Source organism: Pyrenophora tritici-repentis, chromosome 2 (assembly GCF_003171515.1).
Source record: "Pyrenophora tritici-repentis strain M4 chromosome 2, whole genome shotgun sequence".
In the NCBI taxonomy this organism is placed as follows: domain Eukaryota; kingdom Fungi; phylum Ascomycota; class Dothideomycetes; order Pleosporales; family Pleosporaceae; genus Pyrenophora; species Pyrenophora tritici-repentis.
Window position 1 is genome coordinate 636,461 of NC_089391.1, and position 25,398 is coordinate 661,858.

General features: G+C 48.5%; 6 protein-coding genes across 6 annotated transcripts; 4 read left to right on the forward strand and 2 right to left on the reverse strand.

Moving 5' to 3' along the window:
- Window positions 1-90: 90 nt before the first annotated feature.
- Window positions 91-2,769, reverse strand: PtrM4_057190 (Dimer-Tnp-hAT multi-domain protein; the record flags this gene model as incomplete). Its single annotated transcript, XM_066105311.1, has 1 exon — window positions 91-2,769. One exon carries the CDS (start codon window positions 2,767-2,769, stop codon window positions 91-93), a length of 2,679 nt encoding a protein of 892 aa, XP_065963938.1.
- A 1,141-nt stretch (window positions 2,770-3,910) lies between these two features.
- PtrM4_057200 (uncharacterized protein) lies at window positions 3,911-5,803 on the forward strand (the record flags this gene model as incomplete). Its single annotated transcript, XM_066105312.1, has 1 exon — window positions 3,911-5,803. One exon carries the CDS (start codon window positions 3,911-3,913, stop codon window positions 5,801-5,803), a length of 1,893 nt encoding a protein of 630 aa, XP_065963939.1.
- Window positions 5,804-6,662: 859 nt separating this feature from the next.
- PtrM4_057210 (uncharacterized protein) lies at window positions 6,663-8,174 on the forward strand (the record flags this gene model as incomplete). Its single annotated transcript, XM_066105313.1, has 1 exon — window positions 6,663-8,174. One exon carries the CDS (start codon window positions 6,663-6,665, stop codon window positions 8,172-8,174), a length of 1,512 nt encoding a protein of 503 aa, XP_065963940.1.
- Window positions 8,175-10,854: 2,680 nt separating this feature from the next.
- On the forward strand, window positions 10,855-11,849 carry PtrM4_057220 (DUF3328 domain containing protein; the record flags this gene model as incomplete). Its single annotated transcript, XM_001942098.2, has 6 exons — window positions 10,855-10,966; window positions 11,030-11,285; window positions 11,338-11,368; window positions 11,423-11,489; window positions 11,552-11,710; window positions 11,776-11,849. The coding sequence occupies 6 exons, from the start codon at window positions 10,855-10,857 to the stop codon at window positions 11,847-11,849; spliced, it is 699 nt and encodes a 232-aa protein (XP_001942133.2).
- Window positions 11,850-13,525: 1,676 nt separating this feature from the next.
- On the reverse strand, window positions 13,526-15,508 carry PtrM4_057230 (Ferric-reduct multi-domain protein; the record flags this gene model as incomplete). The annotated part of the gene is made up of 2 exons (XM_066105314.1): window positions 13,526-15,021; window positions 15,079-15,508. 2 exons carry the CDS (start codon window positions 15,506-15,508, stop codon window positions 13,526-13,528), a joined length of 1,926 nt encoding a protein of 641 aa, XP_065963941.1.
- Window positions 15,509-21,080: 5,572 nt separating this feature from the next.
- PtrM4_057240 (ZntA, Cation transport ATPase) lies at window positions 21,081-24,299 on the forward strand (the record flags this gene model as incomplete). The annotated part of the gene is made up of 1 exon (XM_001942095.1): window positions 21,081-24,299. The coding sequence occupies one exon, from the start codon at window positions 21,081-21,083 to the stop codon at window positions 24,297-24,299; it is 3,219 nt and encodes a 1,072-aa protein (XP_001942130.1).
- Window positions 24,300-25,398: the final 1,099 nt, after the last annotated feature.

Here is a 25,398-nt window from a genome sequence, read left to right on the forward strand (position 1 = left end):
TGTTTGTTTGAGTTGATGAGACTGAAGAGCCAATTTTTGGTTGGTTGATTGATTGAATATTGATAGACTTAAGGTTCTGAAGGGACGTTTCTATGACAATTCTGCAGGCGGCTCTTCCCACGTTCCTATCGCAAACTCTTCCGTGAGCTCCTCATCAGTATGCTTTGCTGCTGTTGTCGTGCTTGGTGTTGTAAAACCTGCACGAGTCCACCGTTGCAAGCACACCAAAGCAGCCAGTAACTGCGCGCCAATTTTCCGCCTTTGTGGCTCAATTATATCGCCAGTTCCCGCAAAAACGCGCTCACAATCAGAGCTGGAGGCGGGTATAGTCAACACGTCGATCGCCAATCGTGAAAGATGTGGATACTTCGGCTTCAACGATAACCAGTACTGTACAGCTGTTGGACCCTCCTTGTGTTGATCAGACGTCCACATAGGCTCTTTTAACCAGCTATCGTACTCATCCTCCACCTCCAATGTATGCTCGCCGTCCTCATCTAGTATAGCGTCGATAGCGTCGTCAAAGCTGCTCATGGTAGGTTTTGGCGCAGGGGTTGGTGTTGTGGCAGCAGCGGCAGGCTTGTAGGCAGCCCAAACCCGCAGAAACTTCGCGTGCGCGGTGCTCAATTGTGTAGGTTTGTCGCGCCAGAAGCGCTTAGAGTATGTTTTATATCGTGGATGTAGTGCCGTAGCTGCGTAGTAAATGGGACTTTGGAGGATCTTAGTAAAGTAATTGCTCGCTTTTCGCCTCGCGGCTCGCAGGTTGATCGGGATGTGATCTTCGGGCGCCTCAGATGGCTCGTGGTTGACCGATTCGTATGGCCGAAGGCGTGCATCCAGCTCAGTTATCACACTCTCAAATACTGGGATGACCTCGTAGAGTGCGCCAAAACGGCCACACTTGCCGCGGCCTTGGAGGCGATCTGTAGCAAACTTGAGCGGCTGCAGTATCGCCATGTACTCAGTAATCACCGCCCAGTCAGCCGCCGTAAGGCCGTCTGACCTCATCCACCGCGGCACATCAGGCAGCTTGTTTCCTCTAATAGCTGCCTGTTCGTCAGCCTGTTCAGTCTCGCGAATGTGGTACGTGGCGTATGCGTTGATAGCTTGTTGGAGCTGAACTCCGCGCTTAAAGCAGTCGTAATAGCTGTTCCAACGTGTAACACACGGCTTAATTGGCTCGCGAGTGCCGCCGCTGGCGCCTGTGGGCATGCTGTTAACTGCCTCGCGTTGGCAATCTTCAAAAATACTCCACTGCTTCGGCGTGTTGATGTAGTTGATAATATCAAGATACACGCCAAGCGGTCCTTCTTTCCGCCACTCCTTCATGTAAAAATCCTCCATCTTTGTGTTCTCCAGGGCGTTGTTATACGCGTCAGCATCCCTCCCGAACATAATCGTTTGGCCAACAAGGTTAAGTATGTGGCAAGCGCAGCGGAGGCGGCGATCGGAGGCAGAAAAGTGGTACATCGCGGCGAGTTTGTTAACAGCGGTGTCGTTATTGTAAGCGTTATCGAGCACAAAGTAGCCGAGTTTGCTGCGATTAATGCTGAAGGATTGCAGGATTTTGGTTACAGCGTCAGCTATCGCCTCACCAGTGTGGGCACCCACCAGCTGCGGCAGCGCGATGGGTAGGTCAACTATCGCGCCCTTACTGTTGGCGTAGTGAGCAACTACAGAAAAGAAGCCACGTTTGCCGCCTTTTGTCGTCCACCCATCGAAGCTTATATGTACCTTGCTCTCGGCTTCAGCCAACGCGCGCACCACCTGAGGCCGTAGCCAACTGTACAACCTCATCACGAACGCTGACACGCTGTTATGAGACCTCCATAACGCCGCCTCTGCCTCAGGATTAGCAAGCCTGATCATCTTGCGAAAAGCCGGCGTCTCAAACTCGCGGAGTGGTCTGTTGTTGTCGACCAGCCAGAGCGCAGCTGCCTGCCGAAATTCTTGTACGTCGAAGTTTCCTATAGTCTTGTACGCCTCTAGACTAAATTTGACACCGCTTAGAGCTGCCTGACGAAGTGATTGTTGTCCATGTTTGCGGAGAGGTTTGCTTAGGATTGGACCATCTTTGCTGAGCCGATGACCAGGTTTATCAAGCTGGAGGTGCCCGTTGGCGGCAGTGGTTGACTTCGTTACTCGGTGTACACCATTAGGTAGCTTATGAATATGACAGTACTTGCACACAAAGTACAACTCATCTGGGTGGTGAGTACCCTCCTTCCAGACACGCCAGCCGTGTTGAAAAATCCAGCTTGCCTTGCCTCGTGGAGTGCTCAGCGGCGCGACAAACCCCTTTAATCGCGACCAATCGACGCCCTCAAAGTCGCGAAAATCGACGCTCACAACGCTATCCTCCTCCACCGAAGCCTCAGTGGCAGCGCTAGAGAAAGCTAAAGGCTGTACAATAGAGTCCTCTGGCTTATCAAACATTAACTGCGACTCCCAGGCTGGCTCATCAGTGAGCCGAGAGGCTTGTGAGGCAGCCAAAATAGGCAGTGGTGATGCCCGCCGAGGGCGCTCCTCGGGTTGTTGTACAGGCTTACATGGCGGTTCAATAGCCCGTGTGGGCGGCTCGATAACTTGTGTAGGCGGCTCTGTAGGCGGATCCGGCGTACTTTCTGGCAGCTCTATCGGCTGGGTTGGCTGGCTGCCGTCACCCAACAGCGCTTTGAGCGTAGGTTTGCGCGTACGTTGTGCTCGCTTGAAGGGAGTATCAGCTTCTTCGGCAGCCTCGGGCTTGCGTTTTGCTGGTATAGAGGGCATGGATAAGGCTAAAAGTAAGCCGGAGCCGCGAGAAAGTAAGGTGTTGTTAAATGTTATAAGCCTGATGTCAGTAGCACTAGGAATAGAACATGTGTGAATCGTGTTGTGTATTGTGCTACAGGAATTGAGATCTATGTCTCTGCCAGCTAGCGTTGTGGGCGCTAAGCCTCGTACGTACTAGCCTGGAGTGAGTGAGAGATGGGATGGAACCTAGGTCATATAACTTACACGCGAGTAGGCTTAGTAAGCAAGATCCAACACTAAGAATTCGTCGTTGAGCAGCTATCCCAGAGGCCTCACCTAGGTATCCCCCTCCCTCGCTTACTATCAAACAACACCAATCCTATCAACATTTTGTTCTCAAGATTGGTTGATTGATTGACAGAAATACAGTGGCTAACTGTTGGTTAGTTGGTTGGCTCCGAATCAAACAAATCAAACAACAATATTGATGAGATATTGATTACTGACAACCTTGACCTATACAGACATTTTTCTTTAGTGTTTAGTATCGCCCACGATGGCCAAACGCTCTCGAGTTCCCACCAATACTGCTGCCGCCGCCGCCGCCGCCAAACGGGCGCGCCTATCAAGGCCCTCTTTCCTATCTCAGCGATCGCTGTCGCCCCAGGAAACCCTTGGCGCCGCCGTAAGCCAGGCCACAACGTTTGAGTCGCAATTTTTCGAGTCGCAAACAGAGGAGGAGGGTGCGGCTGAGGGCAGCCAGGCTGGTACAGCAGCAACAACAGAGGCTAGCGTTGATACAGAGCCTGATAATGGCGATAACTTTGACGGCATTAACTGGGATCGCCTCCCTCGGTTCATGAAGCCTCTTACAACTGGGCGGCGCGTCAAGAGTTGGATCTTTCAACATGGATATCGCGTTGTTGAGCTCTACGATCAGAATCGAGTGTGGTTTGTTTGCAAATACTGCCACATCCACAAGGTCATTGACACTGGCGGCAGTGGAGTTTTTGACGTATCAAAGGCCACCTCCTCAGCTGCAGCTCATCTTGGCCTTCAGAAACGAGGCCATGGCTTTACAAAAGACGGCCTGAAGCCTCGAAGAACAGGGCAGCAACTCTCTCTACGACAGACGCTGGAGACTGGTGTTGCAGTCTCTCAAGAGGCTGCCAACGCGATGGGCAACTTCAACATCCAGCAGTTTCGTGAAGTTGCAGTGTTCTGCCTTCTTGATAACAACTTGCCAATGGAGCTACTTGCAAGGCCGTCCTTTCGCGAGATGATTAGCCTTGCAAACCCAGAGGCAGAGGCAGCTTTGTGGGTAAGTCCTCGCAGTGTAGCTACCTACGCAATGCGCCTCTTCCAATATATGCAGCCACAGATTGTCTGCGCTCTGTCAGAAGCTGCAAGCAAGATCCACATAAGCTTTGATGGTTGGACGACAAAGGGTGGCAAGCGTGGATTCTTTGGAGTCGTTGCACACTTTGCTAACGCCTCTGGAGTGATACAAGATCTCCCCATCGCCCTCCCACATCTCGCAGGCTCTCATACTGGTGATGCTATCGCTGATACAATTAAAAAGACGCTCCAAGAATACAGTATTGGGAGTGATAAACTCGGCTACTTCGTCCTCGACAATGCTGCAAACAACGATACTGCAGTCTCCTCGCTCGCCCACGCGTACGACTTCAACGCTGCTCACCGACGCCTCCGCTGCGGCCCTCACACGCTTAACCTTATTGGCCAGGCAATTATCTTTGGCAGCAATCAAGAGGCGTACAACAACAACAACGACGAGCAGCTCCAAACAGAGGAGGTGTACATGCAGGAGTGGCGTCAAGAAGGGCCCTTAGGTGTACTTATCGACGTTATCAACCATATAAAAACGCCTCAACAACACGAAATTTTCCGAAGCTTCCAAACCGCCGCCAACACCGAGTTGCCAGCTAGAGAGCGCCTCCACGTACTTGAGCCTGTGAAGCCTGTTGTTACACGCTGGAACTCTTACTACGCTGCCTTCAAACGCGCAACTCAACTCCAGGCAGCATACAACTCTTACGCTGAACACTACATTAACGCACTCTCCCTTGAAGATCGCCGCGCTTGTCAACGTGGCAATAAACTCCCTGAAGCACCTAGTTGGATGAGATCAACAGGACTTACAGCTGCTGATTGGGCGGTGATAACAGAGTATCAGGACTGCCTAGAGCCGCTTAAGCTTGCTACGGAGAAGCTTGAGGGTCGCGGAAAGGCAGGCAAATACGGCGCTATATATGAGACTATTCCTGTATTTGAATACGTACTTGGCGCGCTCGAAGCCCGTACGCGCTCGTACGAGCAAGTTGACTTCAACCCACCTGATGCGCCTGAAGATCACCTCTTTGTTAACCTCCGCGCCGCCTGGAGTAAGGCCAACGATTACTACAACAAGCTCGATCGATCGCCAGCATACTACGCTGCTACCTGCCTCCATCCATACTACAAATACTACTGCGAGAACAGCTGGGTGGATAAGCCAGAATGGCTAACATCAGCCAACGCTGGCTTCCTGCAGCTCTGGCAGTCGTATAAGCCTCAACGTACACGTCCTCCATCTCAAACAACTGCAAAACCAAGGCATGGAGGAATAGATGATGTGATTGGCGCCCTCGTACGGCGCAACAAGGCTCAGGTAGAGGCTGCCCACGACGATGAGTACGAGCGCTGGAGAACTCAAGAGCCAGAGTGGACAAGCGAACAGTATCTTAGCGATGGCCACCCAGTCAAGTACTGGATTCAATTACGCTCAAAATACCCGTGTTTAAGCCAGTTTGCGATTGATATACTCACGATACCAGCATCTAGTTGCGACTGCGAGAGGCTCTTTAGCGAGCTTGGCGATTTACTTGAGCCGCGCCGGCGAGCTCTTGGCAGCGAGTTACTTGCTGCCCTTCAGCTTGTACGTTCGTGGAGACGAGCTGGCTTTGACGGCTTGTACAACAACGGTGATGATGAAGACAAGTGGAGTGACGTCAAAGATGAGGAGATTGTACAACAGTACGATATAGAAGGCTGGAGTACAACACCATAACCCCCTGTATACTACTTCTTAGCATCAATCAGCCAATCAACCAATCAATCGCAATCAATCTGCTCAAAAACCCTAACAATCAATCCGCAATCAATCAGCAGCGTCGCCGCAAGCTAATCAAACCAATCGACAACCTTAAGATTGATTGATTTGATTGTTGCGGAGTCTGTTGGATATACCCACACCTCAAGCGCTCATAGACATTGAGGACCTTCTGTCTCCATTACAGAAACAGACTTATGAGGAAAACAACTCTTTAACCCAGAATGACCGAAACGATGCTGAAACAGCAACCGAGAAAGATATTCAGTTCGAACTAGGGAATCTAGACAAGGAATTCGATAATTCTGCAACACCAGAATCTACGATTAGGGTCAGACATCCCGATGATAGCCCTACAACACCAGAATCAATGGTTTCCCGTCGACAAAACGTACCAGGCGGTTGGGGAGATCAATACCAAGACTACGTGCCAGACCGATACCAGAACAACGCTCCAAGACGTTTGAATCCAGAGGTTGGCAGTCAAGAGAATGTGATTGAAGGACACCGAAGACGACACCGAGCCAACTACTCTGATCATAATCACCTGAGTACGAATATGACCTACTATAGTACATTTTTGGCCGCAATCAGTCAACCAGAAACGACGAAACTGTTCGGAGAATTACCGAAAGTTCGACTCTATAGAGATCAGCTGCCACCACCTCCAAAACGCTATCGAGACGTTGCTACGCACCCATTTGCCAATGAGTTTCAGAAGGCAATGAATGTCGAATTTGACAACTGTTGGAAGAAAGGTTGCTTTGCTCAAACACCTGCAACCTCATCAACTGCTGATGCTGAGGTTTTACCCCTAATGTGGGTGTACACATACAAGTTCGATCAAGATGGATACTTGTATAAGTTCAAGGCTCGACTTGTCGTACGCGGAGATCTTCAAGCAGAATGGGGAGACACCTACGCGGCCACGCTGGCTGCCCGAGTCTTTCGAGGATTAATCGCGCTAGCTGCTGCGTTCGACCTCTTAATGTTTCAGTACGATGCACTAAACGCGTTTCTAAACGCACGAGTAAACAGAAAGCTTTTCTGTTATACACCTGAAGGCTTTGCAAAACAGTATGGAGAACTACTCCTAATTCGTCGAGCATTGTACGGTCTTAAGGAAGCTCCATTGCTTTGGTATGCAGAACTTCAGAAGACCCTAAAGAAGCTGGGGTTAAAAGCAGTTCCTGGAGTTCCTTGCTTGTTTGCCAACAACAATCTAATCGTTTTCTTCTACGTTGATGATATCGTCGTCTTGGTACATCCTTCAAAGACAAGTTACAAGGAGGAATTCGAAAAGCGCTTGCTACAGATCTACGATCTCCGAATACTTGGCGAATTAAGTTGGTTCCTTGGGATTCGTGTGATACGCGATCGACCTTCGAAGAGCATTTGGTTAATTCAAGACTCCTTTATTAACAAGGTTGCAAGCAAGTTCAACCTAACAAGCGACAAGGGATACCCCGATTTTCCGATAAAGGAGAACGTACTACCACCGTCAACGGAAGAACCAAACTCTAAGCGCACGAAAATCTATCAACAACTAGTTGGATCACTAGCTTACATTGCCACGTTTACACGACCTGATGTCGCACGAGCGCACTCAGTACTGGCCCGACATCTTGCAAACCCTGGCCAAAAGCATTTATACGCAGCAATCCATTGCTGGCGTTATCTTATTGGCAAGAGAAATCTGGCGCTCAAGGCCTCAGGAACTCAAAATGAGAAAGACCTGTTCGTAATCCCCGTAGAGAACGCGGACAAGTATACAGACACGGTTGAACCAATATTTTATGGCGCATCTGATGCTGCCTATGCGGACGAACCTGACACGAGAAGAAGCTCTGAAGGATACTTGTTCAAGCTATACGGCCTGTCTGTTGACTGGAAGGCTGCTATCCAGAAGACTGTTACAAAGTCCACAACAGAAGCAGAACTTCTAGCTCTGTCCCGAGCTGGCGGAGAAATGGAATGGTGGAACAGGCTGTTCCGCGAAATTCGATTTAATCCAGATATAGTCTCGAAGATCTGGTGCGACAATCAACAGACTGTTGGCATAGTCACAAAGGCTGAAGAGAAGCTTCAAACAAAGCTAAAACACGTGGACATTCATCAGCTGTGGCTACGACAAGAGGTAGAGGCTGGAAGAATCCATGTAGACTGGAAGCCGACTGCCTACATGCCCGCCGATGGACTGACAAAGGTACTACCTCGACAGAAGCACGCCCAGTTCATCAAGCAGCTTGGTCTTGAAGACGTCTCAGATCGCTTAATCACCACCATAAAGGACATCAACAACGAGTCTCTCTTAGAGATACATGATTAATTTCAGCTTTCACTATTCATTCAAGCTGGGGGGGTGTGTTGCCATTCAGGACTACCCTTCTTGGAATCGGCCCGATGCTTCTTGGCCGAATGTTCTACAACCTTCACTTTCACTCCTTTGCCGTTATGTGCTTACGCAGACTCCGCAACAATCAATCGGATCGGCATGATTGATTCCTATCTAGGTTAAAGGCTGCCTAATGAAGTAATTCTTTAACCTATATAGGAATCAATCATGTCAATCGATTGATTGTTGCGGAGTCTGTGCTTACGTATATCTTATGTATATAACCTTGTGTATCTACTCCGTAGGACAATCAACGCAGTTCTCATATGCAGTTGTTGACGTCTTGTCTACTGCGATAGTAGCATGCTGCACGCAGAGGTGAAGCCGCAATCGCTAACGACTGCACGACCATCAATTCTTTGCGAGAGCTCTGCAATGTGCCAATCATGGTCGGTTCTGTCGGTTCTGTCGGTTCTGTCGGTTCTGTCGGTTCTGTCGGTTCTGTCGGTTCTGTCGGTTCTGTCGGTTCTGTCGGTTCTGTCGGTTCTGTCGGTTCTGTCGGTTCTGTCGGTTCTGTCGGTTCAAATTCAATCAATTTAGGTTTACAGGAACGGTATACCTAAGGGGTAGAAGGAATACATATTAAATCATAACCTAATTCTTTTCATTCCACAACCATGCTCGATTAGCTCTTCAATATCTTTAATCTCCTAAGCTCAGTCTTTCAATTAGTGTCAATTTCTAAGTGAGTTTTTTACTCCTGCCAATTGTGAAGAGCGCTAATCTATCGTTTAGAAATTTCAACGATGCCTGAATCTAAGTCTTATGGTTATAGTCCTCTAGCAAATGAAGAGCTTGATAAACATGCACGTAGGCCATTCAATCGGAATAAATTTGTCGGCAGATTGGCCTCGGCAACTGGTTGGACAGTTACGACATCCTTACTCATTGCAATACTATGGGTACTGTTACATTCACATCAACTCTATACGCCGAATAGCTCGCCTTCAACGACAAACAGCGTCTCGCCATATATGCAGACATGGACGAACTGTGGATCTACCCCTGCAGAAGCTCGGCATCGTGGATGTAAATTTGACATTTTAAGCTTCACATGGGAAACGCCAGAGTGCTACGACGGGAGAATGATGGATGATTTCATGGCTGAAAAGGATTGGGAATACTTTTATACTGAAAACGGAACATCTACCATGTCTCGAGAAGTGGCACTTCAAGGCGATTACGATACTTGTTGGGTTACGAAAGAGTACCATCGTGTACACTGCATGTACACGTGGCGAAAGTTACACCGAGCGTTCACATCACAGAAGTATGTCAGCGGCTACGTTCAGGATCACCATCATATGCTTCACTGCTATAAGGTTATGTTGGACGAGCAGTTGCCCCCGCAGTCCGTTAGCGTCGGTGCGGAAGTACATTATCCTGAATGCCTACCTGTACTGTAACGGTGGGGTCGAGGAAGAGAGGGATTGCATTGTCGGAGTAGCTATGAAGGAGGGCAGCTATATATATGAATGTGGGATGTACGAAGTGTGGTAGCGAGAGCAGTACCCAACTTGTACCAGAATAGGTCTTGGCATGGCCCAAACCGTTACATGTACTTAGTAGCTGTGACGGTTATAATGAGAAACGGATCACGTGCTTCACGTGTATCACGTGATGGTAATACGTCGTGGTAATACGTCATGTAAAATAGACCCTGCTGCTGCCTTTGTAGCAAGGCCAGCAGACAACAACAAAAACACACAGACAGATAGCGAATACACTGATCACTGCCTCGCGCAGTTGCACTTGATTGAAGGTTTACACCGCAATAGTAGCTCTGTATATTAAAGCCACAGTATAACTAACGTCCATCCTTGCGTAGTGGGACACCCTGTGTGCCCGGACCGGCTAATCAACTTGCAGATTTTGGGCAGAAGTTTGTGATTTAAGCGAGCTGATTGGCAGGTCCCGGCACACAGGGTGTCCCGCTACGCAAGGATGGACGTTACGGAATACATACGTTACCTTTAGTCAGTTTACCAGAGTCTGACGTATCACCCCACACTCTGCGGTTAGATACTCTTAAGCCGTACTAACTAACGCTAAGATAAGCCCTAGCGCTAGGCAAAAGCGCCCTAATAGGAACGATTAACCAAAATACATAGCTTTAACGTCATTTAACCCCCTCTCATTGGCCTAGGCCTAGCATCCGATCTTCTCTTGTGCGACAGTCAATACGGCTAAAGAGATAGTTTTAAAACTACCTGACAAACCGGAGTTTACGGATAGAAAAGGGGAGGTAAGGCCAGAAAAGAGTAGGCAAGATAGGATATGCAGACAGACTTATCCGAACTTCACTGTCCATGCAGAGTGGCTGACAAGTAAACAGGGAAAACAACGATCGCTATCGGTTCAAGGAAATTTTCGGACCCCGATGCAAGAGTGAATATCCGGCTACGCTATCTTCTACTTACCCTTTATTCCTGCTTCCGCACAACGTCTCTAACATCTTCACAACACCCTCAACCGCTGTTTAATCATGATGATCTTCCAAAGGCGTACGAAAGAAGGATACGCTACTCTAGGGGCTAGCAGCCCTACCTACGGATTAGAGCATGATTCAGACGAAGCTGCATGCAACTCTCTGATCCCAACATGCTCAACAATAATGAGATATGTCGCACTCTGGATCGTTATTCCGGTCATAACGAGTTCCGCTATAGTGTTGTGGCGTGATCCATTGAGATGCAGTGGAATTGAGTTGAAAAAACATGAATTTGGTCCGCAAAACCCTCGTCTTGAAAACATGCCTCAAGCAACAATCACTGACCAGAGCTCTATAGGTCCAGTAAGAGACTTTATCGAGAAAACCACGGAGACTTTTACTGGAACACCAGTCTTTGGGGATGATGGCACCGCACACGTAGAACGCCTTCCTGGTGTTAAAAAATACATTGGCAGTGATAAGGACGTTGAAGCAAATTGGGATGAACTTGTCCGCGATAGGATTTTCTATGTCAGCGAGGAGGAAGCTAAGGCATATTTTCCACATAATTATCAGGAAATTTACTATGAGAAAGGAATGGGTTGGCAGTTTAGGTACGCAGATTGGATATCCCTAAGATGATATTAGCAAACTAACAATTGATAGTCTTGATGTGTTCCATACTCTACATTGTGTGGTAATAATTTTTGTATCTTCACTGTGCGTTTTTATTCTAATGGACGCATTATAGAACCAAATCCGTCTCACATTGCGAAACAAAAACGAAGATCCACAGTCTTTCCACAATTACCATATTGGTAAGTCGCTTGCCTAGGGCTAGTCTTCTATATAGTAAGATGGAGGCTAACTGTAAGCCAAGAACACTGCCTCGAGATCATTCGCCAAGCGATCCAATGTCATGCCGATCTGACTCCTATTCCAGGACATGAGATTCGCGGATCATCTCAGCGTAACGTATCATTCAATCACTTCTTTGATTCAGATCAAACGCATACCTGTCGGAATATCTGGACGCTGCGTAAGCTAAGGAGACATCTCAACGAAGCTAGAAAGAATATGCCTTTTGCTGACAACAATATTTAGGCAAATTCCTTGATGAACGAAAGAAGATGGATGATGCTAGAAGAAAAAATCTTGTAGATGGTGAAAGAGGATAGCTGGTTACTGTTGGTTAGACCTCGTACTGAGATCTGGAAGACAACCGATGTTTTTGTAACCAGGTATATTCGCTAGTGTAACAAAGGGGAATAAGAACAATCTTTCGATCTCCTATGTAGCATGAATCAATCTGCCTATCTCGGAAGCCATCTTAGTGCACACTCAATTCAAGTATTTCCAGGAGCTTCCTGCGATTAACAATTATTTCAATTGGTTATGAGCCTGGGGTTGCAACCCTAGGATACTTCGTGAACGCGACCTTGCTGGTCACCCCCAAAGTCCTAAATCAATCGGACACGCGACGATACGGGTGAATTGCTACTGGGATAATAGGCAATAAATCTATCACTCCTTAGTAGAAGCCAGTGAGTGATTACTTTAACAGCAGGTCATGACTGTCCCGCAACCTCAGCTGTGACAACAGAGAAAGACACCTGGGAATGCCAACGATTGGCTTAGGATTACAAGGCCAACCCAAAATACGAGACCTACTAGGTTATTCCTCCGATCGACTAACACGGCATTGAGCTCGGAAACCAACTCGATGCACATGCATTGGCAACCAATACAATAGACATTGCTAACAACAACAAAAAGGACGGCAAGGTGAGCTCACTTTCAAAGGCCGTGATGACTAAGCAACGGAGGATTGTTTTGTTGTGCAAGGATAACCTATACGCATGGTCCCGTCAAATGCGAAACTGGCTGGAAGGCTGGAAAGAGATGGGCTATACTGGGTCGCACAAACAACTGTACCTACTCTTACAAGCACCACTAGCTCCACGCCTGCTGACCCTCTCGCTGCTGGGTTAAACAATCTTCCACTCAACAACCCACCACCTGGAGACCCAAGCAATATTGCTCTGTTCAACTAGAAGGATGATAAAGCAAAGTACTGGATGGATCTCTCTCTTAGGGAGTTTGATTAAGAAATAGTTAAGTAAGAAATATCAGGTTTAGCAAGAAATATTTTCTGCTTAATGTAGTTCACAAGCGAGTCGCTCACGCCCCATCAGCGCATCAACGTCAAGGCTATAACGCGTAATGTCTCAACAACGCACTACTCAAAATTCCTACAGAGGATGCTCTAACCGTGGTCGAGGTACAAGAAGTATTAGCTAAACAGGCGGGTAGTAGCCGTGGTAATGGTGGAAGCGCTTCGAAGAGGGTGCGAGGAGAGAGGCGGTGCGGACGTTGCAAGCAGACTGGACATAATGCCCGTACCTGTACAGTTGAGATAGATAGTGCTAGTAACAGTGGTGATTCTGATAATTAATTTGGTATACTACGATAGTTTATAGACTATGATAAAAGTCGGTAATAATGTCTTCACGGGGCGTGAGCGACTCGCTTGTGAACCACGTTATGTCGAGAATAAAGCAGAGAGTAATTAGCTACTGTGCCGGACGACGTAGCGTCCCCCTCCCCCAACCAATATCAGCACTACAAAATCAAGGCTACAAATTTTACGCAGCTATGCAAGCATAGTAACAAGTAAGCTTGTTTCTATCGTTGTTTTGTAGCTATATTTGTCTTCAAGGTAAATTCTGTGGATGACATGCATCGCCGTTGGCCAATCATTAACTCGCGTCCAGTGGCTGGGTTGGTGGCGGGAAGAAGACAATGTTCGATGTTTAGAGTTGAGAGCCTGTAAATCTACATAAAGCTACTATGTTTACCAATCGAACGTTTCATTATGCCAGAAGACTTCATGGTCCTTGTTCACCCATACTTCGACACCACTCCTGAGATCGTCTATCATCCTCTTTGGGCCGCAGCAAATCACCGCTATCTTCACACCTTTGCTAAAGACCTCCTCTACGATGCCTTTGAGATCTGGCCTGCCGCTCTTGATCAACATGCTCTCGTGCGGCTTTTGTACCTGCTCATCCATGTCTAGTAGTTGGTCATTCTCTTGCATTTCGATCGTCTCTCCTCCTTCGTCATCCGAATCCACGGCAAAGTTGTTAGAAGCAGTTGCGTTGACTCGCAGATTCAACCCTGCAGACCGCGTTACATAGACCTCTATGTTGCTCGATCCGTGCACCAAGCTATTCCTGTCGGCATGCGTGCCTGTATCTTCACTCCCAACACCTTCTTCATCCTGCCTGTCACCAGACGAAGAGTTTGTAGCAAATGCCCATTGTGTCTCGGCGAGCTTCTGCACTGTCCATACGCACCGGATCTGATTATCTGTTGGTACATTATCATGAAGCCCAAGAATATCTCGGTAGATGGGCATAATGAACGTGGCGCCAATGCCACCAGCTACCAAAAGAACTCTGTCGTAACCTAACAAGTCTGGCAGCCGGGCTGATGCGCCATATGGTCCTTCGAGAGCGAGTGGTAATGTCAGAGTATCCCCGCCTGCTGTGGGCAATATCGGCACGGTAGTGCCGCTCCCCTTGGCCAGCGATCGCACAAGTTCTCCAAGATACTTTGTGTTCCCATTTAGCGTTTTTATGATAAGGAGTAATTCCCTATCTTTTGACGGAAGAGACGCCACTGTGAAAGGATTTGCCCTTCTCATCATGAACCATTGATTGTACCATGTGGGAGCCTTACCTTTGCGCCTTGGTCTGCTGAGGTAAACATGCTGTCCAGGACTCCATCTAAGAACGGCACTATCCGCTGGTAACGGGATACGAACCTGGATTAGATTGGTGCCTGAAAGAAGCTTGAGCATACCTTGATATGTCCTAAGACGCATAGCACGGAAGATCAGATGTAGGGTTTCTATCGCAATCACCTCATACACGTACACGCGGATATGCGATACATGTAGGAACAGCGACAGGATAATAGAGTTCGCAATAGCAATATGTGAAACATAGAACACCGAGTAGTTTCTCCTTCGGACGAATCCCAGGGCTGTGGTGCTGATGGCAGAAAAAAGGATGATGCTGATAAGGCCCCAGATGACGTCCCAGTTCTTGATGCGCTTTGCGAGCAGGCCGGACATGATGAAAAAGTTAAGGTAAAAAGCTGCGTGTAACACAAGCAGAAGGAAAACGATGCGTCCTAGGATCTGATGCGAAGCCTTGATCTGTTCATGAGAGAGTCGTGTCAAATACTGAATCGGGCTGTAATGTGCTCGCATAGCTAGCAGGTAGTGGATTGGCAGCTGGGATGCGCCAATTCGTCCGAAGCGCTTCGTCAAGTGAAGGTAGTCTACAAAGTTTCAGTCATACAAAGAAACGTCGTTGACGAATAGGTACAAGCACATACCTTTTCCAGTGTTGGCGATACACAGATACAGCAACCACATTGTCCAAGCGACTGCACCAATCCATTCTCCTCTTGTACCCCAATTCCAGCCTTTGATGACATCTTTCTGCATCCACCACGTAGTCTTGGTGTAACCGCCATATATTTGTCTTAGCCACCCTAATCTACTCTTTTGGTCTTTTGTGAATGAGGGCGATTTTGGTTGTTTATGCCTTAAAGTGTTCTTCATCACCCACAAAAACGCGAAGCCAACCTGGAACAGCACAAAGATGACCCACACCGACCATTCCGCAGCAAAACCATACAAGTCAAGATACCTGCGCTGCCGATGCAGCTGCTCGTTGCTTAGATTTTCAAAGTAGTATCCGAGGGCCCAGTATCGGCTTGCCTCGACCTCATGATGAGCTTCGTGGCGTGTGAAGAGGTCCATGCCAAAGTGATGTTATTAAAGCATGCCAATGTTCCTCTTTTGTATTCCGTAGCTTCGCGATGAGCCTGATCCCTGATGGAAACTCCGTCGGAGCAATTTACTCTGTTAACGAGGCAGGTACGAAGCAAACTCTAAGTAATGACTCAAAAGCGCTGTCCCTGGTGGTATGCACCTCTGCTGTTATATACGTGTAAAGGTTACAATTCGGTGTCGCTGAAGGATAGCCCCTCAAGTTTGGATGTAGGCCTGACCTCGCCAAATGCGATAAATCAAGTGGAAAGGATTAACAATTCCAGACGCTTCCCTCTCTTTATATGCCCCATTCACCGCTTGTCTAATTTCAAAGCTTTGTAAAATCTAGTAGGGATCTGTTCGGTTGCTCCATTTCCGTCTCGGACTCTGTTTTTAAGGCTGTTTTTGGTTAGCGGCTAGTGGTTAGCGTGTCGGCTCGGTAAATCAGATTGAGATTTAAGGCAGAGGAGCTGTTCGGTAAAACGTTAGTTTTTAGTCACGTATTCGAGCCTTTGGTCACGCGATTGAATTTTCCGCCCGAAACTTAAGAAAACAGAGTTTTCAAAATGGAGCCGGAAAAAGCGTCGTGTTCGGTAAAATAGATGTTTTGAATCTACAAAACAGGGGTCGGGCTTGTTAGCGTGACGCTGAGAGATCAATCCCAGCAACGAACCACATACCAACAAAGCCGGAGGTATGAAGAATAATGCTAGGATCCGTCCTGTCGCGGCTATGTTGACCAACTTAAGGAGTGTCAGAGCATATCGGGCTAAAGAGGCTCCTTTTTGGGGATAATGTCACGGAAAAACTCTCAAATAGAGAACTGTCTTTCTCGACTGCGAAACCGCCTTTATTCCAGCCGAGAAGATTTAGCAATTAGTTTTCCGCAAAATAGAAGCGTACCTGTTGATGGAGTTTCGCAGCGAAACGAAAAGCGACACGTAACTAACTTTTAGTGTAGCTGCTAGCATCATAAGATAATGTAACGGTTTGCGACTTGCCAAGACCGACTTGGGTGAGAGTTGGGTACGGCTATCGCTACCACACTTTCTCATCACACACACCTATATAGCTGCAGTTCCTCCATAGCTACACAATGCAACGCAGTCCTCCTCCTCTCCTCACACCGTTACAGATAACTTGGGACGTTTGCAATGCTCTACAGTTCAGCAATATATTGTCGGATAACAAAAAGGCCAACTTTCTTGCTATTGTAGCTTGAAGGTATATGTAGTCGATAGTCTGACATATATCTAATCAACCGGATGGAACAAAGGACCCCGTATATCTAACAGTCTAACCTGTAGAATTGAGGATTTGGACTTTCTTCTCGATCTACCACGCTAGATCATCAACCGCCTTTGCCAACGCCAAAGATGTGCAGCGATGCCGTCCTTTTTTCTAAGCTAGTCCTTAAGCTTTGGGTAATTGCCTAAATCATAGCATCTAGTTCCAAATATGCTGCTTCGTCGATATAATCCGGCGGAGCAAATAGTTAAGATGTCGGATCGTGAGTATCGGTAGAGACGTCGGCTGCTTGACACTTCGGCCCGACTTCGGCCCAACTTGCGCTGAGCTTAGGTATACCTTCGTAGCACGTATGTTCGTAGAGAATCAATACCAATACCAGTCACCAGAAGAACCTCGTTGTTGTTATTCACCCCGTACGATCGTACAAGGCCTACCAACATAAGAAGCCATTTTTAATATCGTTGGTGACTCCGTCTATAACATTAGGATATAACAAGTAAGTGTAAAGAAATCACTTGCATGTATTAAGAACTAAACGACTAAGATATGCGAGCGATACACCTATAATACTCATATAGAGGCAGTGTTGGGACATGCGCGTACGGCCAGATGGCGAGCTTTTCCGGGCTGGGAGCTTGGACCACTAGTTGAACCAAGCTTCCCGCTTAGCTCGCACCCGTACATATGGAGATCTCTCCACCCAGCTCTTGCTCAACTAACTAATCAAATATCATATACTTTGTTCGTTGCAACGACAGTGATATTTGACACCTTTGCCGTGTTGTCAGATATAATGAGATATTGCACAAAAGTGATGGATGTTGATGATTGTCTGTATTGTGTTCTGTCTATCGTATGTCCGCGCTTGTGGCCCTCTTGAGGGGCGCACTGACCCTCTCTACGCTGATTGGTTGCTGCCAACGTCGAGTAACCCTGCTATCTGACACGTGTCAACACAAGGCGCTAACGCTCACTCAAGGCGCTGCTAAAATATAAACGGTACAGATAAATTGCATGGACCTAATTACTGTAAAGCCACATAATCTCGCGATAGTAGCAATTCCTCGTTGAAAAGCATCATTTTTGTAAACTGTCGAGACGCGGTGAGAGCCTTCACTAGTATTCACGGTGAATCAGGCTTTCCGTGCTCTGATTGGCCAGGCACTGATTAGTCAGCTGCTCCGTGCGCGCACCATAGATATCCTCCCTCCTCCCGTAGCTCCAATACAACAAGTTCACACACGTTTTCTCCACCTCCATCACTTTTCTAGCCTATTTTGCGTGTTAACGTTCAGCTTTTGCCTGCTCCACCAGCTTTCTTTGTAGATAATTGAGGCTGCCTTCAGTTACTCCTGCTCGGGTTCTTTTTAGAAGCTGTAGCTTCTTGGCTTCTTATTATTTCGTTGCCTCGCGCGCACGAGCTTCTCGAATCTTCCGGGGACACCAGAGAACAGCAGTGCCATGGTACTCCTTGTATTATTGTAGATTCAGCCTCTCGGTCTTCGTTTTTTTATTCCGTTCCGCCGTCGTTTTCGTGAAGAAGCAGCTCGTTTTGCGCCTGTAGAGAGTGTAATGAACCCACTAACCGCTTGGCTTGAACATTGGCCCCGTCAGCAGCCGCAGTATCATAAACTTTTCGCATCGGGGTTCAGCTATTTCTATTATCGTGCTGCCAAGTTTTTTGAAGTCTCATCCCAACTGAATGTGTTGTTGTTGTCGACGCGTTCGAGGATTATCTCAGCACCCATAGGCCACACGCCTGTCGTCAGAAAACTCATCTTGATGCTATCCATAGCCATTTTATGCCTGCTCTACGCTGCCCAAAAGATCCACTAGAAGTCACTCTCTTGAAGGCTTACCAGGGCTTGTGACTTTCGAATCTAACGCATAACCTGGCGAGAATAGTTAGAAGTAAGCGGCGAGAACAGGGCGACATTGAGCGGCTGGCGGGTACGAGTTGCATGTGATGAAAAAACCCCGCCAAAAGGAGCTTCTTTGAAACGCACAAGTTGATGACAACGGCCATAAGGTGGTTGTCATGGCCATCAAGGATGAGGAGCCGCCATGGGCGTCTTACCTACTCCTTCGTGAGGCGATCAAACACCTGTTCGAGCCAGGCCAATCCAAGGTCATTATTTGACAATTCTGAAGGGGAGTTAGCAAAAAATACTTGGCGTTTTTCGGGTTCTACGTCGTCAACTCAGCTCGATCGAACTTAGTTTTGCTTTTGTAAATTAGCGCCGGTGACAATGCCTTACCGGAAGTGCCTACGCAAGCAATAAGTTTAATCCACTCCCAGTTGCCATCGTTTATAGCCTCTTGAAGCTGTCCTGGAGCCTTAGATATCTTTGTGAAAACTTTTTTTATGTGTTTGAAGACGCAAATAGCAAAGCCTTTCTCAATCGCATTCCGTGTATGTCGATCCTCGACGCGCCGTACTCTTGCATTCTTCAGTGGAGCATGTGAAGATATGATTTGTGTCTTTCTCTTTATTCCACCTTGCGCTTGTCGTGATCGATGCTGGCGTTTCGTTTAATCCGTTTGATGGTGAGCTTGCCGGCATGGCGATATAGACACCGAGTCAGCTAACTTTCTGAGACCTTCCGTCTCGCTATCGGCCCTGCAAGATTTTGTATTATTCTTCTTGAAGATGGCAAGCCACGGATAGTACGTCTTTCTATGTATAGCATGAGCTTGTGCTCCTGTTGTGGGTTGAGTGCTTGCTGTTGTTGCACCCATGTTGCACCAGGCAGCTTTAGATGTTGGTGTCTTCGCAACGACGTTGTTCAGTCAACTTCGAATATATTTTGCGACAGCGCGGTACGGAAAAGAAGCATCTGATTTGCGTAGTTTGATAGTGTCTATCACATCCTCAATCAGAACCGTAGTTGTGAAGTTACTTGGTGTTGAAGTTGGGTCACACCATCGCCCAACCAGATATTGGCATTTTGAAAATAGAGGTTGCGCAACAACAAGTATTGGGTATTATTACGATATTAGTTGGAGATGTAGTCCATTAAAGCTTGTAAAGATTTTGTAACATTTACATTTTTGTGATATCTTGATTGTGCGGCGGCGCGCCACTTTCAACATCAATAGCACCATGACGCCTTGTTTTCTTTCTGCGGGCTTGCGTGAAGCCCCTCGCCAGCCATCTTTAGGTGTTTCGTGAGACCCTTGTGAAGTTGCAGGGTTGCGTCGTTGTTGTCTGGCCGTCCGGCGCACGGTTTGGCCCGTTGATGCTCAGCTTTTGCCTCCATATTGTACACATTTTCGGCCGTAATGTCGTATTGCTGCATTTATGAATGCAATGGGTTAACATATTGCTCGTATCTCTCTTCAGAGTCAGTATTATGTCGTGCGCGGGTCTATTTGGGCATGAGAGTATCATGTTGGCGATGCAAAAGACGCGTAGTTAACCCAGCTGTTTCCTCTATCCCATTTTGAAACCGCCAACGCAAAATTCTTTCTCATACCCCTTGAACATAATAAGCCGCACCTATTGCATATTTCTGTGTACTCCACAATCTCTGCCTCTTTTTGTGGGTTGAGGAACTGCTTCTGTTGTGCAGCTTGGTCTCTGAGTCGCGATAACTATGCCTTAGTGCCGTTGTTTTATTAAGTCCAAACTAATCTAAAAGATTGTGAAACAAATATAAAATCACGGACTGGTGCAATTCAATCACAAGAATTGCATCGTCAGTTGGGCTTATAGTGGTGGAGATATTTGCGGTTGAAAATGGGTGTTCAAGTGGCTCGTCGGCGGAAACGGCCCGTTGGGCCGAGGTAACGTTAGCATTCGCCTATGTAGTCAAGCACTAAGCGGAGCTCAAAGTCATCCAACTAGTGTGTACCTAAGTATTAGCCTCTTAGTCTGTCTCTAGCCTAGCTACTGCATAGAAACCATACAAAACAGCTAAGCCCGCGCTCAGCATTCGTCCCATCAGCACATCCGCTGCTCCGGACTGCTTGCGCATCGGATTGTGCCACGATACCCGGACCGCACGCTTCCGGGAGCGCAGGGGATGGCTAGTGGCTTGTTATTCCGAGCATGCCACCGCCTAGGGTTTGTAGACATTAAGCCTTCTTCTCTATTCACTAGGCTACCCACTGTCGTTTCGCGCTCACAGCCTCTTGTGCACAACATTCGGTACTGCACAGCCTTAGTGTAGGGCAAACTCCGGGCCTTTAATCCCTCCGCGAGCAATAAATCGGAACCTAAACGCCTAAGGAAACTTGCGCAATCAGCGTCATCAGTACTCGCCTTAAAACTTTTCTGCCAAAATATCTTTTCGGATGCGTACACAAGATGGTTTCTCAGCCAACTATCGCTAACGGCATAAAGGCCCATATGACCACGACAACGCTCAAGATAGAAGGCATGACCTGCGGTGCTTGCACGTCCGCGGTCGAAGGCGCGTTCAAAGATGTTGCGGGAATCGGACTTTTCAGCATCTCTGTACTATCCGAGCGAGCTGTCATTGAGCACAATCCTAAAATCATACCGTCGGAAAAGTTGGCTGAGACGATACAGGATGTTGGGTTCGATGCGGTTGTTCTGGAGACTGTAGCTGCTGGCCCCCAGGCGGGAATCAGCACGAGCAACAGTAAGATTGAGTTGTCAACCACTACCGTCGCGGTCTACGGCATGACCTGTGGAGCCTGCACATCTACCATTGAGGGCGGATTCAAGAATCTCGAAGGCGTGTACCAGTTCAACATCAGCTTGCTCGCCAGCCGCGTCGTAGTCGTGCACAACCCGTCCAAGCTCTCCACGGATCAAATTGTGGAGACGATAGAAGACCGCGGCTTTGATGCGAAGGTCGTATCATCAGTTGATAGCGCTGCGAAGCGAATATCGCTAGGCAGCAACATAGTGCACCTCAACATTTATGGACTACCAGATACCCTCTCAGCTAGCAGGCTGGAGGCCCTTCTGCGGGAGCAACCTGGGATAACAGCTGCGACTATCGATTTCACCGTCTCAAAGGCCACCATCTGCCGAGAACAGCGGGTCATACGCCTTCGGTCGATTGTAGAAGCCATTGAGGCAGCCGGATACAATGCGCTTGTTTCTGACCCGGACGATAACAATGCCCAGCTAGAGTCGTTAGTGAAGACAAAAGAGATCAAGAGATGGAAGTATGCCGTCTTCTTCTCGGCCAGCTTTGCTTTTCCTATATTCCTCACCAGCATGGTCTTCCCGATGGCCCTTCCCATCTTGGATTACGGAAGCTTTCGCATCCTGCCTGGCTTTTACCTAGGGGACGTTGTCTGCCTGGCTCTTACGATCCCCGTGCAGTTTGGCATTGGCAGCCGTTTTTACGTATCGGCTTACAAGTCTCTGAGACACAGATCGGCGACGATGGATGTCCTTGTTGTTCTCGGTACCTCTTCTGCCTTTTTCTTCAGCGTTGGGTCGATGTTGGTATCGATATGCATACCGCCCCACTCTAGGCCAGCTACGTTATTTGACACCAGCACCATGTTAATTACCTTCATCTCTTTGGGACGGTACTTGGAGAACTCGGCCAAGGGGCAGACATCTAAGGCCCTGTCGAACCTCATGTCGCTGGCACCATCCACGACCACCATCTACGCCGATCCTGTTGCTGCCGCAAAAGCGGCAGAGGGATGGAATACTATGGAGGAGAAGGACGAGTGGGGTTCGACAGGAGCCGATGCTGCCCGAGAAAGGGTGATTGCCACCGAGCTCGTTGAGGCCGGCGATATGGTAGTCCTTCGACCGGGAGACCGAATCCCCGCGGATGGTTTTGTCGCGCGTGGCGAATCTTATGTGGACGAGGGCATGGTGACTGGTGAGGCTACGCCTGCTCTCAAGCGCAAAGGCGATTTTGTGATGGCGGGCACGGTCAACGGTGCTGGCCGACTGGATTTTACCGTGGCATGTGCTGGTCGCGATACCCAACTCAGCCAGATCGTCCGCCTGGTACAGGAGGCTCAAACGAGTCGCGCCCCCATCCAGCGCCTTGCGGACACTGTTGCTGGCTATTTTGTTCCTATCATTCTCTTCCTTGGCCTCGCAACATTCGTTGTTTGGATGGTTCTCAGCCATGTTCTCCAACACCCACCTAAGCTGTTCCTCGACCCCACCAGCGGCGGAAAGCTCATGGTCTGTGTCAAGCTCTGTATTGCTGTCATTGTTTTTGCTTGCCCGTGTGCACTTGGCCTGGCTACTCCTACCGCAGTCATGGTTGGCACGGGCGTCGGAGCCAAGCAGGGGATCTTGGTAAAGGGCGGTGCTGCGTTGGAGACCGCCACCAAAATTAACCATGTTGTCTTCGACAAGACTGGCACGCTTACGGCCGGAGAGATGCGTGTATCGAAAGCTGGCCTGCAGGGCAAATGGGCTCAGGCCGGGTACACAAGGGACCTCTGGTGGACTCTCATCGGCCTGGCCGAAATGGGCTCCGAACACCCGATTGCGAGGGCTGTGGTTGCTTCAGCAAAAGAGCACTTGCGAGTTGGCCCAGAAGGTACACTGGACGGCTCGGTGAGTGACTTTGAGGTTGTTGCAGGAAAAGGCATTGCGGCCACCGTCGAGGCCGCGCTCTCCCACAAATGGCAGCGGTATCGTGTTTTAATTGGAAATCCTGCCTATCTCATGTCTGAAGGCGTCGATGTTCCCGATAGTGTCGCGAAGCCATTTACATCTCCTGCACTTCGTGATGAACCTGGGGGTGGTGCATGTTCCGCGGGCATCACGACCATTCACATTGCCATCGGACAGGCCTATTCCGGAACTCTCGGGCTCTCCGATACCATCAAACCTTCAGCTCGTGCGACTGTACTTGCTCTCCGAAGAATGGGAGTGACTGCCTCTATAGTTACCGGAGACACTGCTTCTTCTGCCATGGTTGTTGCGTCCCAGGTTGGGGTGGGGTCTGCTGATGTGCATGCTTCGGCTACGCCATCCGAAAAGAGTGACATCATTGCAGATCTCCAGTCTCGCGGCTATGTGGTCGCCATGGTTGGTGATGGCATCAACGATTCCCCCGCTCTCGCGTCTGCCAATATTGGCATCGCTCTATCGACTGGCACAGACGTGGCGATGGAGGCTGCGTCGATTGTTCTATTGCCCTTGACAGACCTTCTTGCCATTCCCACCAGTCTGCTTCTTAGCAAGGCTATTTTCAACCGTATCAAGATGAATCTTCTCTGGGCATGCATGTACAATCTCATCGGACTTCCGTTTGCCATGGGCTTCTTCTTGCCGTGGGGGCTGTTCCTGCACCCCGTAGCTGCTAGCGCCGCTATGGCATGCTCTTCGGTTTCTGTCGTAGCGAGTAGTCTGTGCCTGAACTTGTGGCGTACGCCCAAATGGCTCACCGTCTCTGCCTTGGACCCCAGTGCTCCGGCTCTAGAGAACAGAAAGAAATCTGGGAAACAGAGCGACGAAAACGCAATCAGAACCTGCATTCATTGGGTCAAAGAGGTAATTGCTGCTGGGAGGAAGAGTAGGAGAGATGGTGGATATGTGCCTCTGGTAGACATGGGTGATGAATGACGTCTGATGAGTGATATCTCGCGATTTGGCTCTTATGGTGCCCAGCGATGAAAAACTTATATGTACTATTGCAGGGCTTGCTGAAATTTCTATGACTAGTGCTAGGACGTAAAATTGCGATCCTTGGAGCGCTTTAGATGACAGATAGGCTATGTACAAGTCATTTAGATGCGGTATCGCCTTGCAAGCTTTACGGTTTGATGGGGTTTTGGTACCAAGAGAAAATAGAAAAAAGTGCAACCGTTAACGACTAACAAAAAGACCACAACGTAGATAGTTAGACAGCCCCCTTCAGACTAACACACCACACAACACCGTTCCTGTCTTGGATTGCTTTATAGATTATGATTCACACTCTCCTAACTTAGCTTTCATCATGTTCACGGTCCACCACCCAGAGCCTAGCCATAGTAGCGACTGTCGCTCCTGCTACCCCCGCAACCTCAGCTACGGTTTCAGCGCCAATGGCGCCTCCTGGATGATTTCTGTTGAATATCCAAGCTTTTTCGGCGCCGTATATCCTTTTGGTAACCGTAAGAGCAAGCATATCTCCGATTGCCATAGCCACAGTAGCACTGGTGGTTGGCGCTCCGACACTAAAACTCTCCTCCTCGCTCTCGTGTATCGGTGTAGGCAAGAGCACCCCGACGCCTCGACCATCCCAACCCTCCTCTCCTTCTCCTCCTCCTCTTCTCCCTTCATTACTACCGACCACCTTTCGCCCCTTCAACAATGGGCATGTACTCGCATCTGCATGTCCTGTTAACACTATCACCGGCACTTTGGGCGCAACATGTGGCAACACGTTAAGAAGTTCTCTAGCACGTCCACTAAAGCTTACAAACAACAGCAAATCAGCTCCTCGTACATCGCCAAGGTCGCCATGTACCGCTTGGGCGGCGTGCAGAAACCCAGCGCTCACGCCTAGGCTTTTGGGTGTCCCAGCTAGCTTGCGTCCAACGTGCCCACTCTTGCCTAGGCCACACACAACTACTCTGCCGTCTTGCGCGTGTACATTTGTTACGATTCGAATTGCAATCAGTAGTGCGCGGCGCGTAGGCGTAGATGTTGAGTAGAGATGTGCTGCACACTTTATAGC